The sequence below is a fragment of the Phalangium opilio genome, unplaced genomic scaffold (genome assembly GCF_054372755.1).
Source record: "Phalangium opilio isolate 3A_F unplaced genomic scaffold, DU_Popi_V2 ptg000089l_1, whole genome shotgun sequence".
Classification (NCBI taxonomy): domain Eukaryota; kingdom Metazoa; phylum Arthropoda; class Arachnida; order Opiliones; family Phalangiidae; genus Phalangium; species Phalangium opilio.
In genome coordinates, this window is record NW_028324194.1 from 7,516,710 (window position 1) to 7,535,998 (window position 19,289).

The 19,289-nt window shown below is 38.3% G+C and overlaps 1 protein-coding gene across 1 annotated transcript; it reads right to left on the reverse strand.

Annotated features, from left to right (window-relative positions):
- Window positions 1-13,500: 13,500 nt before the first annotated feature.
- Window positions 13,501-14,715, reverse strand: LOC149647333 (uncharacterized). The gene has a single exon (XM_089849637.1). The coding sequence runs from the start codon at window positions 14,713-14,715 to the stop codon at window positions 13,501-13,503; it is 1,215 nt and encodes a 404-aa protein (XP_089705763.1).
- Window positions 14,716-19,289: the final 4,574 nt, after the last annotated feature.

A 19,289-nucleotide genomic window follows, 5' to 3' on the forward strand; every position in this document is an offset into this window, starting at 1 on the left:
GCAAGACGTAGTAAAGAAAAAGAGAAATACTGAAGAAAAGCAACAGGTACTGCTGGTTAATTGCATCAAGTTTGTCAAAAAATTGCGCTTAGTGTAAATGACCAGTTAATAATGTCTACAAACATACTTACACTTACTTACAGCAGTTCTCCAAAAAGCACTCACGTTTCTAAATTCCATTTCGTGGGTTTGTATCGGATACTAATGTTTTATCATAATAGCGATGTTCTTGAATAGTATACTGTGAAAGTAATCGTAGAAACGTAACAAAGCTTTCTTTTCTTAAGTGCTTTTTGATGAATTTCCAAATAGAACAAGACAAAATAACTTAAATAGAAGCGTTGATATAATAAATTAAAACCCATCTTCCATTCTTTACACGCGTTATTGTCAGTGGAGAAAAGATATAGATATAGGACAACTTTTTCAAAATAATATATGCCAATATAACACAAACATTTTCAAAAGTTCCAGCAAGCGCTGTTCCCAATTGCGCAGTCGCTGTCGATAAAGCTCAAAAACCAAAGACTCTTTCCCCTTATCGGAGATGTAATCAAACCATTCAACTCCTTAACACTGCGCATGCTTTGACATTGGGAACAAGTATTCTTGCTATATTTAACGATTATTCTTTAATGAAGTTGAGTGTAACAAAAGGAAATGTGCGGAACACTCGCGGCGGCTAATAATACCTGCGTAAGGTTCGGCGTGCAAGAGGTAATTGTGAAAATAGATCAAATTTGCAAAAGTGCGTGATGAAATACAATACGCAGATTCATGGACCGAAACAATTTATGGAAAATCATGCCTACAACCCATTCGCCAATGATATAACTTTGATATTTACAATTTTGCTGACGCATACGAAAAATGTCACGTAAGGTTTTATATTAAATTGTGTCACGCATGTGCAGCGTACGAATGTGCAAACAATAGAGAGTTCTCCAATGAAATAATCGAGAAATGTTCGACCAAGTTTCCGATCGAGAATGTTTTGTTCGCACACACGTTGCGTGCCTTGGTGTTGCGTAATTTGAAAACCCCCAAACTTTCTTCAAATTCAAAAGGTGGAAATTTCTAAGTTTTGAGGATGTATTGAATTACTACCGAAGAATGAACAAACATTTTCCCGTTAGAGAAGTGATTCCTCAAGCTATTGCTCGTGGTGTACGTATAATAGATCTTAGCATAATTTATTATAAAATGTGTATGAAATAATGTAATAACAAACAAGTTGGGAAACCAAAATAAACCTCTCTAATGATGATGATGAAAGTAGAAACCAATATTTCAGATTGGTGTGTTTGTGGTATAAAGGGAAGACTAGTGCATGGTGTTGTTGTTAGAAGCCAATAGGAACAGCTTCGTGTGTGTATAGGTTATAAGAACTGGTTGAAAGAACGGGCATAGATAGCTAGGCGATGAACATATGAGTAGCGCTGAAGTGAGATAGAAAACGTAATGATATACAATTTTCGGAATTGCGAACGCGGTCCGGAAATTGCGAAGACGTTTGTTCCGATTTGCCAACTGCGAACGAGGTGGCAAACAGGCACACAGACAGACACGTCCAATTTAATAACTCTCCGTGACGTCATCGTCACTCGGAGAAGTAAAATAAGTTGCAATTCATAAGACCATAATACTAAAGTTCTTAAGAAAACCTTGTTCTAATGAAATAGGTAGGAATTTTGCGTTAATATAGAAAAAGAAAATTCCGCGAAATAGTCAAACCACATTACTCCTTTGAGTTCACACCGATTGGCTCTGTCCCATCCAGGGGTAGCTTCTGCGAATGTTTTCGCAAAAAACTAATTGGTTGGCGATTGTAACGATTTGGTTGAAAACTCACTTTCACCACGCGCTTTGACTAACTCCATTTAATTCATTGTTTTTAAATTTTACACGACAGGCCTGCATTTTGAAACTTGGTACAATGATTTTGTACTTTTTATTAAAACATTTTTTAAAACTGTTTCAGATCTACGGTACATATATGGGATTATTTTATTTGAGATCGACAAAAATTTATTGTGACACATCGTTGCCCGTGACTCAAGCAGGCTGGGTCTTAACTACTGAGGGATATCACCGAAAAGATATTTCAACGAGTGAACCCATGAAACTTCTAACACTAGACCCAGACGTTTATTTTTGTACCATAGTGGCCATTGTGCTGGTATCCTTCACCTATCTTTGCATTAATCGAAGTTCTGGGTTGAAAAACCACAAAATTAACTTTAAAAATGTTTTTCGGACGCTGTGGATAATCATACTTCATCTGGTTTTAAATTGTTAAGTACTATTCAATAATGCTTTACCATAAACTAATATTGCAAATTTATGATCTGCAGTAACGATTCATTGTATCCATTAGAGAGACAAATGACACAGTTAAAATAACTTTAATGATTTTAGCTGATTTATCGATTTTGGGACGGAGACTTCCAACACGGATTTTGCTTGGATCGTGGACTCTGGCTTCTTTTATTCTAGTTTATTTGTGCTATTATAATTCCTTGAAGTTAGAACTGGTCATTTTTCGTCCAGATTATGTTAACAGCATTGAAGATTTGTTGCGAAAACCCGATCTTGAGCCTTTTATCTTTCACGGACCGTTTATGAGCATGTTGATTATTATTATGGTTCTGAGAGGAGCTTCCCATTTTGGTTGTTGTTCTCAAAAATATATCGCAATGCACGGGCCTAGATAGATACAGGAGGCAATGTAGGAAATATAACGCAATGCACGGGCCTAAAAAGATATAAGAGACAATGTACGAAATATAACGCAATGCACGGGCCTTGATAGATATAGGAGGCAATGATTTAACGACTTCGGTACTTGGGTTTATCTTTAATATTTAAATAAATATAATTATTTTTAATTATTTTAATCGCCAGTAAATAACTTTAAAAATAGTTCAATCGTTTAAAATAAAGTTGTTCCTATTATCTTTCGAAACTTTGCTAATATTGACGTTTAAAGTGAAGGGTACCCCTCTTGCCCGCTTTTTTCAAATTTTGGGGTATATATACGTTTCGATTCCATTATAATAATAGATAAAAACGCATTCGCGTGAACCTTTGGTGGAAGCCCTGCCATTGGGAGGCTAGACGTTTCTCGTAACCCTAGCCGATCGCCGCGTATATCTTAAAACCAAATAATAGATAAAAACGCATTTGCGTGAACCGATGGTGGAAGCCCTGCCATTGGGAGGCTAGACGTTTCTCGTAACCCTAGCCGATCGCCGCGTATATCTTGAAACCAAACGATGACGGAGGAAAAGAAGCCAGAATGTACTGACTGGCGTCCATGTGGAATGGACAAAAGACCTGAAGATGGTGGTGCATTGAACCTGGTGTCAATGTGGAATTGACGAAGAACAGAAGATGGTGGTGCATAGAAGCTGCAGTCAAGGTGAAATTGACGAAGAACAGAAGTTGGTGGTGCTTGGAAGCAAGCACGTACAGACTAGTGTCCATGTGGGATGGACAAAGACTAGCAGATTGTGGTCCTTAGAAGCCAGTTAGTAAAGACTGGTGTTGGTAGATGAATGACCAAATTTCCGTGAACCGCGAACGCGTTCCGGAAATCGGGTATTTGATTGCTCCGATTTGTAAACTGCGAACGCGGTCACGTGGGGTCTGACAGACACACAGACACACACACAGACACACACACAGACACACACACAGACAGACAGACACGGCCGGTGTAATACCTCTCACGTGACATACGTCACTCGGAGAGGTAATTATTTTGCAGTACTTCAATGTAGTTCAGCACTCATCAAATATCTAAGGCTATACAGTATCTCGCATGCACTATAAACAGAAGTTGATGACTTCTTATCCTGGGAAGTATTGGACACTAAGGCTTTATATAGTATCCATCCCTGCTAGTCAAAATTGCCTATGGCAATCGTAAAAGAGGGTCGAAAGTTTCCTCCCCACTAGGAAACGGTCGAGTCTACTGAAAAAAAATCCCACGCCGAGAGGCTGTGGCTCTCAAACTGTGGGGCGTGTTCAAAACTTCTTCAGCGCCAATCGTTGAAAAGCCGTCCGCCACACCCGCGATGTCTTTTGTCGAACAAACGGAAAAACTCGGTTGTCGAGTGATGTCATGTTATCTTAACTGAATTAAAGTTGTTAAAAAACATTTCTAGAATACTCTATTAAAACAGCTGTTCTTGTCACCGTTTCTCATTCGTTACCTCAAACCACAGGAAACACCTTAAAGTTTCGTTACTTGCCCGCTGCTGGCGCGCAAATCAGCCTGCCAGCACAAAATGAGAGAAGCGCCGTAGGTGGCGCGGTGATCGGACCTAATAACAAGTTGGCTAACAGAGATGGTTGCGGATATGGTTAGAGTCCAAGACTTCCCAGGATTACAAGTCATCAACTTCTGCTATAAAGTTACGAAGAGGTCCGCATGAACGTGAGATTTAATGCCTGACCAATTCAATACTCGTGGGATACAGTGGCCACGATTCTATAAGGTGCCATATAGTTGAGCATACATTTCTCTCTTTTCGTAAATCGTAGAAAATAGTAAAAACGCAAAGAAAATATGTCCATTAAATTAGCCTAGGCTAATTTAATGGACTTCTGCTTTAGCCTACCTATTCTTTCCCAAAGTTGATAGCTACAATAATTTGAAGCGCTATCGGCTACACGGTTACACCCTTTCTCTCTTGGAGCTGGCAGTTAATCAGCTCTATGATTAGCCACGGTTATATGCGAAAGAATTGCAACACTATACTGTATAGAAAACTGTGGTTGCTATATGTATACATGTATGAGTAAAGAAAAAATGATGGAAGTCAGGAACGACACATTCTCGAGACTGTCAAACAATGCGAAATTCTTCATTTCCAGGACTAGTTTAAAAATGATTCTACATTTCTACAAAGATACGACAACCCGAGCTTTATACTGAACTTCAAAACCGTCCTCGAGCGACGATTTTTGAACTATCAAAGCTGTCACTTTTACCAATCCCCTTTAGGATTGCAATATTTATGGAATCACGTGCAATGTCTATTCGCATGCATCACACTAAATATCTGGGCATCAGCGCAAACTCCATTGGTTATTACATAACTACACGGAGTAAAAATTGAAGAACTTCAAATAATTTATTTATGAATACTACGAACATGTTAATAATTAAGACCTGTATTTTCTTAATCACTTCCAAAAACTGACTTCCTCTCACAACAAGAGTACACTGGGTAATGAAAATTTCACTTTCAATGAAATTTTTTACTATTTAGACTCAGTCACCAGAGCGGGGGCCTTTGCCCCCGCTGCCCCCGTGGTTGGCACGCCCCTGGTCATAACTTAAGTTTCAGAGCTTCAAATGAATATTTTGAGAGCTCATTTTGAATATTGAAAACCCCCTCTATCCATAAATTATGGCCCCAAGACTCTGTCATAAAATTCAGAGAAGATACAAGCATTATTAGACAACCTCATATTTTGCATAATTTATTTTTTCCAAAATGAAGGGAAAGTTCTCCCATGGATCTAGGGAAATAAGCTTTAACGGCCAATAGGAAAAACATAGGCTTACGAAAACAATTCCATTGAAAACTCCTAATGTTTCTCTTCAAATTAAACACCTTAAACGCCAGGTTAGGCATAAAAATTATTGAGAAAACTCGAATAGAAAATACGTCTTCATTTGCCTAAAATGGAACACCCCAAAATTTGGTCTGCGGAAATTTACTTTACTTTCTTTTTACATCCATAACTAATGTTTTACTCACTAAAGGACAACAAAAAGACTACAGAGGACGCGTAGATTCGTTACCTGTCCAATAATGTTGGTCCAGTAAGCGTAGATTAAAATGCGGAAAAGATACTGGTATTATTAGCCCAGTATCCAGATAAAGTCATAAACGTGATGCTAATTTAGCATGTTTGGCCGAGTGATATTGTGTTTAACTATCTTTCCAAACGCCGTATCATGAATCACTTGATGTAAAATATAGATTTGACCACTTTTTCGCCACAAAAACATAGCAGTGTAGGGTACTTTGATTTAACTTCATAATGATTTCAATTGGTGTACCGCACTTAAGCGTTACACTCTTAGAAAATAATGTTTAATCTTGCACAAATTGATGTGCAAAGTGATGACACTGATACAGCACAGATTTTTGACTAGGTTTGCACAATTTCTAGTATGTGCAAATTTGCGCATTAGTTACGCGTGTCCAAAGTTGGTAGCAATGTGACCAGAACTGAGCAATAAAACAAACCAACACTGAACAGTTAATCGTTCAAATTTGGAAGAAAATTCGACCATCTTTGAACGCGTAATCGACCATCTTTGAACGCGTAATCGACCATCTTTGAACGCGTAATCGACCATCTTTGAACGCGTAATCGAGCATTTTTGAACGCGTAATCGACCATCTTTGAACGCGTAATCGACCATCTTTGAACGCGTAATCGACCATCTTTGAACGCGTAATCGACCATCTTTGAACGCGTAATAGACCATCTTTGAACGCGTAATCGACCATCTTTGAACGCGTAATCGACCATCTTTCAACGCGTAATAGACCATCTTTGAACTCGAAATAGACCATCTTTGAACGCGTAATCGACCATCTTTGAACGCGTAATAGACCATCTTTGAACGCGTAATCGACCATCTTTGAACGCGTAATCGACCATCTTTGAACGCGTAATCGACCATCTTTGAACGCGAAATAGACCATCTTTGAACGCGAAATAGACCATCTTTGAACTCGAAATAGACCATCTTTGAACGCGAAATAGACCATCTTTGAACTCGTAATAGACCTTCTTTGAACTCGAAATATGTATTAATTCCTCCATGCTTTTTCGCCAAGCTGAGAACTACGCGTTTTACGTCACGTTATCCAAAAACCCGACTATTTTCCTTGAAGACCGCGCTGGCTCAGCGCTGAGCACCGTGACGTCAAAATTCAATAACAAAATCCCGTTCTGGAGGACACTGCTAACAGCGCTGAGCTCTGCTGAACGCGGCCCAGATTTCCAAAATGATTATAAAGTCTAAGCCTAATTATTTAAAAGAGTATTTAACTTTCGGCTCACTCTGAACCGTTAATGTCTCTGTATTACAGAAACGAAAACCAAACCCAAGCGTTTACTTTTTGGTTCACTAGGACTAATGACAAATAAAAGTTCATTTGCCCAATATAGTTGCGTTCTTCTTGAAATCACTTTAGAAAGAATTATGCTATAAACAGATGTAGTATAGCTTAAGTAATATATAAACATCGATTTCAAATAATAATAATAAAAAATATTCTTGGGATATCAAAATGAAACAGAGCTTTATAGCTACAAAACCACTAAAGGCATCGAAATTACGAAAAATATTTCCATATATTAATTATATATTATGAGAAAACCAAATTTTAGGTTTTGTAGGATTTCTTTCCACAAAACAAAGCGAACTGCTAACGCGGTGCACTAACGGACGGACACACACAGACTAAAACATAGGCTGCTTTTTAACTCTTTCCGTTTTAATTTTGAGTTGAGAAACTAGATTATCTTAAATATTAAAATAAATATAATTAATATTAAATATTTTCTTCGTTAGTTGTTCGCCTTATAGAGCGTTACATCGCGTTGATAAAGAACAATTAGACATTCTTGAGAGACTTGACTAATTTTGGCGTTTGAAATGAAGCATACGCCGGTTGCATTACCTTACTCAAATAGGTAGTATATAAGGGTGTCGAACTACAGCTAAAAGCAAGAACAACCGCAATTGCGAAAACCTTTGGTGGACAACCCACCCTAGGGAGGCTAGACGTTTCTCGTAACCCTAGCTGATCGCCGCGAATGTCTTAAACCCAACGATGACGAGGGAGTAGAAGCCAGGTGTACAGACTGGTGTCCAAGTGGAATGGACGAAGACCAGAAGATGGTGGTGATTAGAAGCCAGTATGTACAGACTGGTGTCCATGTGGGATGGACGAAGACCAAAAGATGGTGGTGATTAGAAGCCAGTATGTACAGACTGGTGTCCATGTGAGATGGACGAAGACCAAAAGATGGTGGAGATTAGAAGCCAGTATGTACAGACTGGTGTCCAAGTGGAATGGACGAAGACCCGAAGATGGTGGTGATTAGAAGTCAGTATGTACAGACTGGTGTCCGTGTGGAATGGACAAAGACCAGAAGATGGTGGTGATTAGAAGCCACTATGTACAGACTGGTGTCCGTGTGGAATGGACAAATACCAGAAGATGGTGGTGTGAGAACTCAAGTAGAGGAGCCATTTCTGTGACTGTGAAGGCAGTTCAGAAATGGCGAACACGTTTGCTCCGATTTGGAAACTGCGAACGCGGTCACGTGGGTATAACAACAGACACACACACAAACACACAGACACACACACACACAAACACACAGACACACACACACGATCGTTACAGAGCCTCTCCGTGACATACGTCACTCGGAGAGGTAAAAACAAATATAACAATAGTTTCATTCTCTTAGGTTGAACTTTTGATCTTAAGTTACGCAATAACGTTTTAAATGTAAAATGGCTTTAAACCTGCATAACAAGAAACAATTACAAGTTAACTAAGCTTTCAAAAGTTAGATGTTGGGTTTTTACGTCAAGCACGTTAAAAAATATCTATTAATCCTTATTTTATCTATGAATTTGAATTTCTGGGGAATTAGCGAGTTGTATAATCTGTCCCTCATTGGTCAGGTGTGTCCAAATTCGGAATGTAATTACATGAGCTGTGCCACTTTGTTCAAAAACGTGCAGACTTTGCGAACCTAAAGATTTGGTCTTAAGTGTGCAAATATGCCAAATATGTTCAAAATTGGTATATGATTCGTGATCAGAGCAACTTTGGGATAAAAAGTGCAGAGTTGGCTTGTTTTGTGATAAGAACAGAATTGGCCTTGAGTGTGTAAATATGGCAAGTAGTATAAACTGTGCCGTTTTGATCAAGTATGTGCAAATGTGGCATTTAACGGTAAAATCTGTGCTACTTTGATCGGAAACGTGCAAACTTGGCAGACATTATGATACGTACACAATTGGCCGATAGTGTTCAAATATGACAAATCATAATACCTGTGCAATTTTGAACAAGTATGTGAAAATGTGGCATTTAACTGTATAATCTGTGCTACTTTGATCGGAAACGTGCAAACTTGGCAGACATTATGATACGTACACAATTGGCCGATAGTGTTCAAATATGACAAATCATAATATCTGTGCAATTTTGACCAAGTATGTGCAAATGTGGCATTTAACGGTATCATCTGTGCTACTTTGATCGGAAACGTGCAAACTTGGCAGACATTATGATACGTACACAATTGGCCGATAGTGTTCAAATATGACAAATCATAATATCTGTGCAATTTTGACCAAAGTTGTTCAAACTTGGAAGGTCATCATGTGATCTGTGCAGCTTTGGTCTGAAGCGTGCAATCTTGGCAAAGATTTTCACACTTTGAGCAACTTTGGTCAAAAGGGTGCAAATATGGCACGTTTTTTTTTTAATTGTGCAGCTTTGGATGGTAATGTGCAAACTTGGTTGTCTCGAGGTCGATTTTTCCTAAGAGTGTAGGGTGCATTTCATTTACAACGTTTAACCGTAATGATTCATGAACTGACAGCGCGCCAATTTTTGAAGCTTTAAGCAGATCACACTCAGTGTCCTTTAAAACACGCGTAGAGGTATAAAATGGTAAGCGTTGGTCGCTAGATGGTCGTAGCATCGCTAAAAAATTATATTTCCTTATTATTAGCTTTGAAAACTCGGATTTTTCGTATTCAAATTAGGGTGTTCCAAATTAGGCAGGGGCGTTCCAATTTAGGACGGGGGGTGTTTCAATTTAGGACGGACTGTTCCAATTAGCCTTATTCCTGATCAGCGCCACCTACCCTTAGCGGCGACTTTGAGAACTACTGTAATCGACGAGCCAACCAGATGTCGCTAAAAATCTGGTGACGTCACTGACGGAGTGACGGGCACTCTCGGGAAACTGACCAAAAATTAGCCCGGTTTGAAGCTCGTTGAAGTTAATTTCAGAATTATTATTTGAATTAAATAATAAAATAGGACTAAATCGGGCTCCAAACTTCTTTATCGACGATATTCAACACTCACCTAAAGGTAAGAACTTATTTTATGGCGTTTTTGGAGCTTTTAATGTAGTGCAACTCGCTAAGCCTTGGCGTGCTGCTTTGGTTAAAATTGAAAATAATGATCTTTCAGTAAATGATTTTAATTATAAATTAAAGTATATAAGTATTCTGATTATGAAAATTTTACAACAACGTATTTGTTTACATTTTTAGACATGGGAAAAGGATCTTGCATTATAGAAAATTGTCGAAACAACAATCCGTCGCTTACTTATCATACTTTGCCGAAAGATAAGGAGCCTTGGCTCTTGTTTTCAGATTTTATAATTTTAACTAAGTTGGGACCATACCATAGTACCAGACTAAAAACTTCATTACTCTTCCTGGTTTTATAATAATCGTATTAAATAATAATAATTAGGTTTTATGGTTAATAACGTTAATTAAATTATTACTATTATAAATGGAAAATAATGTCAGTGTACCCACTGTTGCTTTTGTTGTTAGAAGTTAACTTTCTTAACTTAATAAAGAAAAACGATTTATAACACTTGACCTTTCGAAATATAATAATTTATTATTTAAAAGAGTTAAGTTTGGTAGATGGAGTTATTTTAAAGCTCTGGAACTGGAACCAGGTTTTGGCTCAAACATTTCCTCGGCAAAATAAGGCAGAAGACATATATAATATTTGGTTGATAGTTTCGGAAACATCACTGTATTGATGAAGTCATTGTTTTTCATTACAAGTAAAATTTCCATGTCATCTGGTGGTACATAAACGGCAAGGAAGCACACTGGAAGATTACACACCAATAGTTGGCCTTGAATTTGGTGATAGACATCGGATTTTTTGTGCAGTTCCAGTTCATTATTATTTTTATCAACATAAAGATAAAAATCTCCCGAAGCTGCCTTTTCTCTTATGCTTTGTTTGTTTTTAAATATGGCATATGGACATTTGATCTCTACTATGTAAAGTTCATCTTCTATCATTACTAAACGATCAGGGCTGGCACCAAGGAAGCAGAACCTGGGATTTATAATCAACCCAACTGATGTGTGTTGCTGCGTTGTGATTTTTTTCTGAAACAAAGCAAAAGCTGCCGATTCATGCTTCAGTCCATGATCCATTGATTTTGCAGTTACGAATGATCTTTTTTGAATGAATGTTTTTACTGGGTCTGTGCTATCTCTCATTTTTGTAAATGTACCAAACGTTGAGGCTGTTAATCTGTGGCTTCTTTGTTTGTGCCAATAACTGGACTTACTCTGCAAACGGGTTTTGATTTCAATATGTTTTGAACCTGCCAAATCCACCTCCACACTTTTTAAAACATTAATTTCATTTGTTGTTAGATTTAAAAAACTATCGTTTCGTTCCCTTTCTTTAGTTTCTGCAACCTTTTCCCAGAGCTTGTCAATTAAATCGGTGTTTTGTTTTATGCGCAGTGAAACTGGTGTGCAATTGTTAGATTTTATGGTACCAATCACGGGAAGATCCAAGTTCATTTTTTCAAATAGTTTGACAAAATTGGACAATTTTTCTTTGGTGATTATCTGCGAACCAGCAGGCACCACGCTGAACGTTCTAACAGACGTACCCAAGAGTGATTTTGTAGGTTTGGCTGGGTCATGTTTAACGAATTCTAAGTCGCTAAATAAAAGTGGCTCATCTGTTTGCGGTTTCTTTACATGCCACATTTGTAGCCTGGTGGTGCAAGAACCTCGTAGGGGTAACTTTTCCTCACCAGCCCTAACACAGTTCCATAATTGGTACAATAATGCGACTGAATGTTTACAGTCTCCGTTCGTTCCCGCTGGGCAGGTACACGTTATCCATTTTAGCTTATTTGGCTCATTAGCAACATTGAAACAAGCAAATATTTGGTATGATGTTGGTCTCCTATCTGCCTCACAAATAGCTCTAACAAAAACCAGGTTCCCTAAATGAAATATGTTGATTATTTGATAGACAATAATTTCGCAACCAAAAATTTCAGTTTGGTTTTTACCTTGAATATTAGATTCGATACCCAAAATCTTTTCCTCTCTATAAAGCATAAAACCTTGGTTTCGTTCACGCTTTGTCATCGCATGGTTTTCAGCTATATTATCCGGCAAATCTGACAGTCCAACATCATTGCCCCAACCTTCTTTCGGAGTTACGCGTCCTTGAAGTCTAAGTAGGCCTTCACAGCAAATTTTATTTATTATTAAATACTTCTGGGTGTACAATTTCAACGTGGTTACAATCTTACCTTCTTTAGACATATTTGGATTGAGCGTCATTACTTCAATACAAGCTTGACAAAGCCATTCATCCTCTAGGAAGCTTAGCGCGTCTTCTTCTAAATCGACACACTTTAGATGGTACCATTCCATACAAGAACCGCATTGTATCATACTGTCTGTTGTTCCTTTTGGCTGTTTACATAAGCAAAAGAGCCTTCTTGATGATTCTTCAGAAAAACTCGTTGACGGACCAGGTTTTATTTTGGGTCTCACTGATTCCTCCGTTTTTCTTTTCGACATTTTTCACTTGAAAACCACTTTTCAGAGTTGTCAAAATATTAGTAACTGGACTCTTTCATCAAGAACGTCAGAGAAAACGAACGAGTCTGACTTCTATGAAGTTTTAAACTTTGTTTTTAGTTTCGAAATACCGCGCCCTCTATTACACGAGTTCGGCATATATTTTTCAAAATTTTACGGCGGCGCTTTCGGTAGGGAGTCTCTACTAGGGAGTAGGGACTAAGGTAGCTAAAAATATATTGCCTCATACAAATGATGCTACTTCAAGAGACACGCAGTGGAGAACGTAGGGGGTCGAAAGCCCCCATCCTTACCGCGAAATACCTTCCACACATGGATAACTTGGGAGCCCTGGACCTACCTCGCCAGGTGCACTCCTGGCTGGCCCAGCTCGCATGCTGACGCCTCGCAACGCGGGCTTTGTTACATCGCTTTAACCAGTTTCCTTTGCCCCAGTGTCCCCTCTGTCTGGACTTGGACACTTTCTGCCCAGTCAGGGCGGCCCTACGCTCTGACTTCCTGGGAAACCTTCGACACCTCAACCTCCAACGGATGGTCGGCTATGGCCTACGAGCCTCCCACTTTGTGAGTTTAAAAACTAGTCCAACTATAATTAATGAAGTGGTTTTGGACCTCTAAACCTCTCTTTTTTCCAGGGGTGCTTGGTACCCCCGCCTAAGACCCCCGTACTATTCCCAAATTAAATATATTCCATAAAAAAGACACCCAATAGACAGTTTGTAAAATTTTAAACATAGATATTTCAAATAAAATTAGAAGCAAAGATATCAATTAAAAAGCCATTTATTTTTCATAAGAAAACTCCATCAGTCTAGCTTCGTTACTAAAGTTCCGGTAAAGTTTGATAAATAACAACAAACTATATAGATTTTCTCTAGCATTGGTGACAAGGTCAAGGGAATACGTCCCTTTAAAATCTTGAATTCCTTGACTCTCCCAATAGCCCTTTCAACGTGAATTCGTGCCACGGCAACACTACGGCTCTCAGAAAGTTGAGATGAAGTAAACTGATCCTGTTGCTTCAGAAACTCGGGAATGATTAGTGTAACATTTTTAGAAGCTAGTTCTTTAGCCACATCAAAACCGCGGTCTGCCATTACAGCGTCGCCTTCATCCAGCATGTCTAAAATACCACAATGCATAAATAGCTTCTTGTCAGAAGTTCTTCCTGCGTAGAGATTGGAACAGAAGGTTATGTGACCAGAGGGGGCCATTCCAATGAGCGCCTTCGCTGTATTAGCATGTTTATAAGCGCTAAATGATTCTCTTTGTGCTTCAGATGCTGAAGGCTTTTCTAGTTCGAATTCTGTACAATCGACGATAAGTCTCAATCCAGGATATTTTTCTGTAATTTTCTTAGTTGCCAGCTCATTTGTTCTTTCCAGCGATGGCCATACGGGTAAATGAGGAGCACACTCGAAAAGGAACAAAATCCACGTATTTACGATTTTAGAAACATAACCTTGTGATAGATTATACAAATAGGCTAAATATTGTTCTGGGGTTCCTTGTCTCAGGCGTATAAGTGTCAAGAAAAATTCCTCCATTGGATTTAGTTTCCTTGGTGGTCCAGGTTTCACAACTAGAAGGAACTCTTTATCTGAAGTTTCAGTCATTTGGGATGATTCTTGTCCCACATAATTAAGTTTAGTACATTCGGGTAGCAGGAGTTGATAGAACGCCCAAAAACCTTCGTACGAAGGAAAGCCAGTGAAATATTTGATAGCTTTATCGTCATTTACGAACTTCGTTAATGTAAACTTTTCTTTACTCCGAAGTGTAAGTAGTTCAATTTCTTTTCTTATAAGTTCAACTTTACGTGGTGTATTTTGAGTATTTGAGGATTTCAATGATATCCCACTGCTTGCTTGAGAGTGAGACGATGATGACGAGGGTAAATCAGATTGGCTCTGTTCCTCTACAAAAGCTACTAATGGATCTTCGGGATTCAGGTCTGCTGGATGAATAGGCACTACGTTAAGCTCCTCTGGATTAACATGCAATGCTCCCATTTCTTCCATTAGTTCGATTCTCTCTTTTGGGCTCATTTGAGAAAAAGCACCTTTCGGAAGCGTTTGGCTGGTGTTAGATTCAATTATTTCATCAGTTATTTCATCAGTCACTTTCGTGTTTTGAAATATGGAAGGTATTGCAAATGGTTTAAGATGCTTGCGGCGTAATGCTCCAGTGGGTAAATAGTCGCTTTTTAAAAAGTGTTTGGAGCATATAAGTGAGATTTTCAGATCAGGTGGCTTATTTCCTATTGCCGCTATTATGGCATGAAACCATTTTCGTTTCAGCTCCTTATCTTTCGGCAAAGTATGATAAGTAAGCGACGGATTGTTGTTTCGACAATTTTCTATAATGCAAGATCCTTTTCCCATGTCTAAAAATGTAAACAAATACGTTGTTGTAAAATTTTCATAATCAGAATACTTATATACTTTAATTTATAATTAAAATCATTTACTGAAAGATCATTATTTTCAATTTTAACCAAAGCAGCACGCCAAGGCTTAGCGAGTTGCACTACATTAAAAGCTCCAAAAACGCCATAAAATAAGTTCTTACCTTTAGGTGAGTGTTGAATATCGTCGATAAAGAAGTTTGGAGCCCGATTTAGTCCTATTTTATTATTTAATTCAAATAATAATTCTGAAATTAACTTCAACGAGCTTCAAACCGGGCTAATTTTTGGTCAGTTTCCCGAGAGTGCCCGTCACTCCGTCAGTGACGTCACCAGATTTTTAGCGACATCTGGTTGGCTCGTCGATTACAGTAGTTCTCAAAGTCGCCGCTAAGGGTAGGTGGCGCTGATCAGGAATAAGGCTAATTTAGGCCTGAAATCGACCTTTTCTAAAACCCATTTTGCTGGAAAAGTATGTGTCTTAGCAATCTGAAAATGAGTGCAATCGATTGGGAATAATTCAAACTTAAAGTATTGATCTGCTTGTTCACTTCAGTAACTTCTTTGATACTGAAAAATCTGACTTTCCAAAGAGTTTGAGAAAGTGTTCCAAGATAGGGCAACTGACCATAAACTTTACGAGACATTTCTTTCGCACATTTGTTTGTTTCGTTCATTTATTTCAGAATTCCACGGATCCAACGTACAATAGGCTTAGAAAGAGAATGGCTTTAAACGGACATTACGTTGACAGATTGAGAAAACAGAAATTTACGAACAAAGGAAAGTTTGTTATATTTTACCCAAGGAGCCAAATTAATTTGATACTCCAGAAGCGTGGTTCAATTTATGCTAAACAAAAAATGTTGTTACACATTGGAGAAATCGATTACAACGTAGTTTCTTTGCACATACTATTCAGCAATAAGTTGCCGGTGAAGGTCGTGGAAAATATGAAATACATGTAAGTTCATATAAAGAACTACATGAAAACGAAAAGACCATACGCTGTCAACAACCCAAATACTTACACTAGAAGTAACGATGCCAGACGACGATCGACTGGACTCGTTCAAACAAAGTTTTTGGCTCGAGTCTCATTAATGTCGACACGACACTGGCGTGCGACAACTTAGCAGGTTGCACAACCAAAATCCGCCTACTGTGAATCTAGCCTCAATTCAACCGTTTTTAATTTTACAAGCATTTACTTGTTGACAGCGTTGCACGAGTAATGGAAACTGGACAAACGGAACTAGGAAAGAGAAAGTTTTTATTTGACCACCGACAAGTTCTTCATACGGAAAAAGAGTACGTGCAAGATGCGAAAGGATTGAGCCTCAGATTTCTGTCACCGATGTTCAATGTCTACCTTTTTGGAATCGTATTGTCAGTTTTTGGATTTCTGGTTGAATGGATTTTACAAACTTCACATCGTTTTTAATGCGAAATGCACGAAAACAAATTCGTTATTTCTCGCGATTGAGATCTAAATTGTACTCTTTAACCTTTTTTTCTTTTTGATTGAATGTCATTGTAACTTTGTTTGGCATTGATGTTATGATAATAATTGATAGAAAAATAATTTTATTGAACCTGACAACAGTTTTTACCTCTCCGAGTGACGTATGTCACGTGAGAGGTATTGCACTGGACGTGCGTGTCTGTCTGTCTGTGTGTCTGTCTGTCACGCCCCACGTGACCGCGTTCGCAGTTTGCGTATCGGACCAAACGTGTTCCCAATTTCCGGACTGCATTGACAGTTCACGGAAATTTGGGTTTGTCTCCTCTGGCTATTCAACTTGAGTTCCAACACCACCAGCTTTGGTTTTCGTTCGTCCAAGTCTGTACTTGCTAGCTTCCAAGCACAACCATCTTCTGTTCTTCGTCAGTTTCACCTTGACACCAGCTCCTAGGCACCATCATCTACTGTTATTCGTCAATTCCACATTGACACCAGCTTCAATGCACCACCATCTTCAGGTCTTTGTCCATTCCACATGGACGCCAGTCAGTACATTCTGGCTTCTTTTCCTCCGTCATCGTTTGGTTTCAAGATATACGCGGCGATCGGCTAGGGTTACGAGAAACGTCTAGCCTCCCAATGGCAGGGCTTCCACCATCGGTTCACGCAAATGCGTTTTTATCTATTATTTGGTTTTAAGATATACGCGGCGATCGGCTAGGGTTACGAGAAACGTCTAGCCTCCCAATGGCAGGGCTTCCACCAAAGGTTCACGCGAATGCGTTTTTATCTATTATTATAATGGAAACGAAACGTATATATACCCCAAAATTTGAAGTAAGCGGGCAAGAAGGGTACCCTTCACTTTAAACGTCAATATTAGCAAAGTTTCGAAAGATATTATGAACAACTTTATTTTAAACGATTTAACTATTTTTAAAGTTATTTACTGGCGATTAAAATAATTAAAAATAATTATATTTATTTAAATATTAAAGATAAACCCAAGTACCGAAGTCGTTAAATCATTGCCTCCTATATCTATCAAGGCCCGTGCATTGCGTTATATTTCGTACATTGTCTCTTATATCTTTTTAGGCCCGTGCATTGCGTTATATTTCCTACATTGCCTCCTGTATCTATCTAGGTACAGACTGTTACGTCTACCAAGTTTCCTAGCATCCAAGAATAAATAGGATTCATAGAAGCCAGTGTTATGGGCATGTCATGGGTCAAGTCGTTAAATATATCGACGCAGTTAAATAGCTGATGGCATTATTTTATCCACTTTCTCATTGCGTTTCGAGTGGAAGTTCAACTTTGGCACGGACGACAGATGGCGCTCTTAACCTTCTACCCCCAAAAATCGCTGTTGTCTGCTCGTTTTCCCCTTCCGCGCTTTTTCGTTATAAACTTATGATTTAACGAACTGTTAAGATAAAATTTCATATTTCCTTAAACAGATAAGCTTCTACTCCTTTCATCTTACTCCCAGTTAGATTTAACCTTGTTAAAACATAATCAGATGAATTTGAGTTATAATGTCGTAAAATCCTGTGCATACAGTTACCTAGGAGTGATAGAGACATTTTTACCGATGTCTAGAGATGTTAAGCTTAAGCGAAATTGTTTTACGTTTGAATAAAAATACCGCTTCCAGTAGTGGGTTTATAGTACTCCTTGTTTGTGTAAGATTAGTGTAGCTGTAGAGCGTTGTTGCTGTTTAGTTTATACGCCCCCTAGGCCTATTTGTGAAAGACCTTTTTTACGCACTTTTATCATTCTTTATTTGAAAAAAGTGTTGGCAATGTATATTTTTTAAATATGACGGAATTGCTGTTGGTATGATAGCGCCCTATTAGCGAAAAAAACCTTTTTTTAAACAGTTGATTCATTCTTTGATAGAATTTCGAAGGAAGCAATTAAGTTTTAAATTTGCTCTATTAATTTTGTTCGGCAAATAATATAATTAAGCCTTACGTATTACTGAAGGAGATTGATTTTGCCAACCTGTGTGAGTATTTAACTGTTTAATAATTATTTTGGTTAAGTGGGAGCCTAGCTTTTGTGTGATTGGGTTGTGGCTTCCATGTTTTGGGACATTTGCTTTTTGTGTGGCGAGGTATGATTCAGCTTTGATATGGACAAATATTACAATTCGTACAGGTAGACTAAGAATGCGGTTGAGGTATAGCGAGAGAGTAGAGTTTCCACAGCAATTGAGAGATATTGAAAAGGCTTGAACAATAGACTATTTTAAAATTCAATTCCTGCACTTGCAAAGAATTAAAAAAAGCGATAGATGCATATATTTAGGTTGTTTAAGGGGTAGTGATAGTCATCTCCACTCGGAGAGGTAATATTTTGGCTTTCCCAACTTGTTACAACCTGCATGAAAGTAAATGTTTTGTTTTTGTTCGTTACAATTCACGTATTGGTCTATCTAATGTTAAGGTCATTCCTTTGTGGAGATAAATTTTGAAATAAAACTCAAGTTTTATGTCAAACTATATAGCTTGCTTTCTGAAAGTTATCCAAGTTATCAAGTGTCAAGAATCGTTTATTATGAAAGGAATTATACCGCGACTGCATGGGGTTGGTGATGAAAAATAGATAGTTTTCACACATGGAGGATTCGTACCATTTACACCAGAAATCCGGGCTATCTGGAGGACAAAAGCAGACGGGTTTTTGTCCGCCAGATAGCCCGGCCTCCTAGTGTA

Bases quoted from the DNA above. Each gene is read 5' to 3' on its own strand.
- LOC149647333 (XM_089849637.1), bottom strand. From the start codon at position 14,715: ATGGAAGAAATGGGAGCATTGCATGTTAATCCAGAGGAGCTTAACGTA.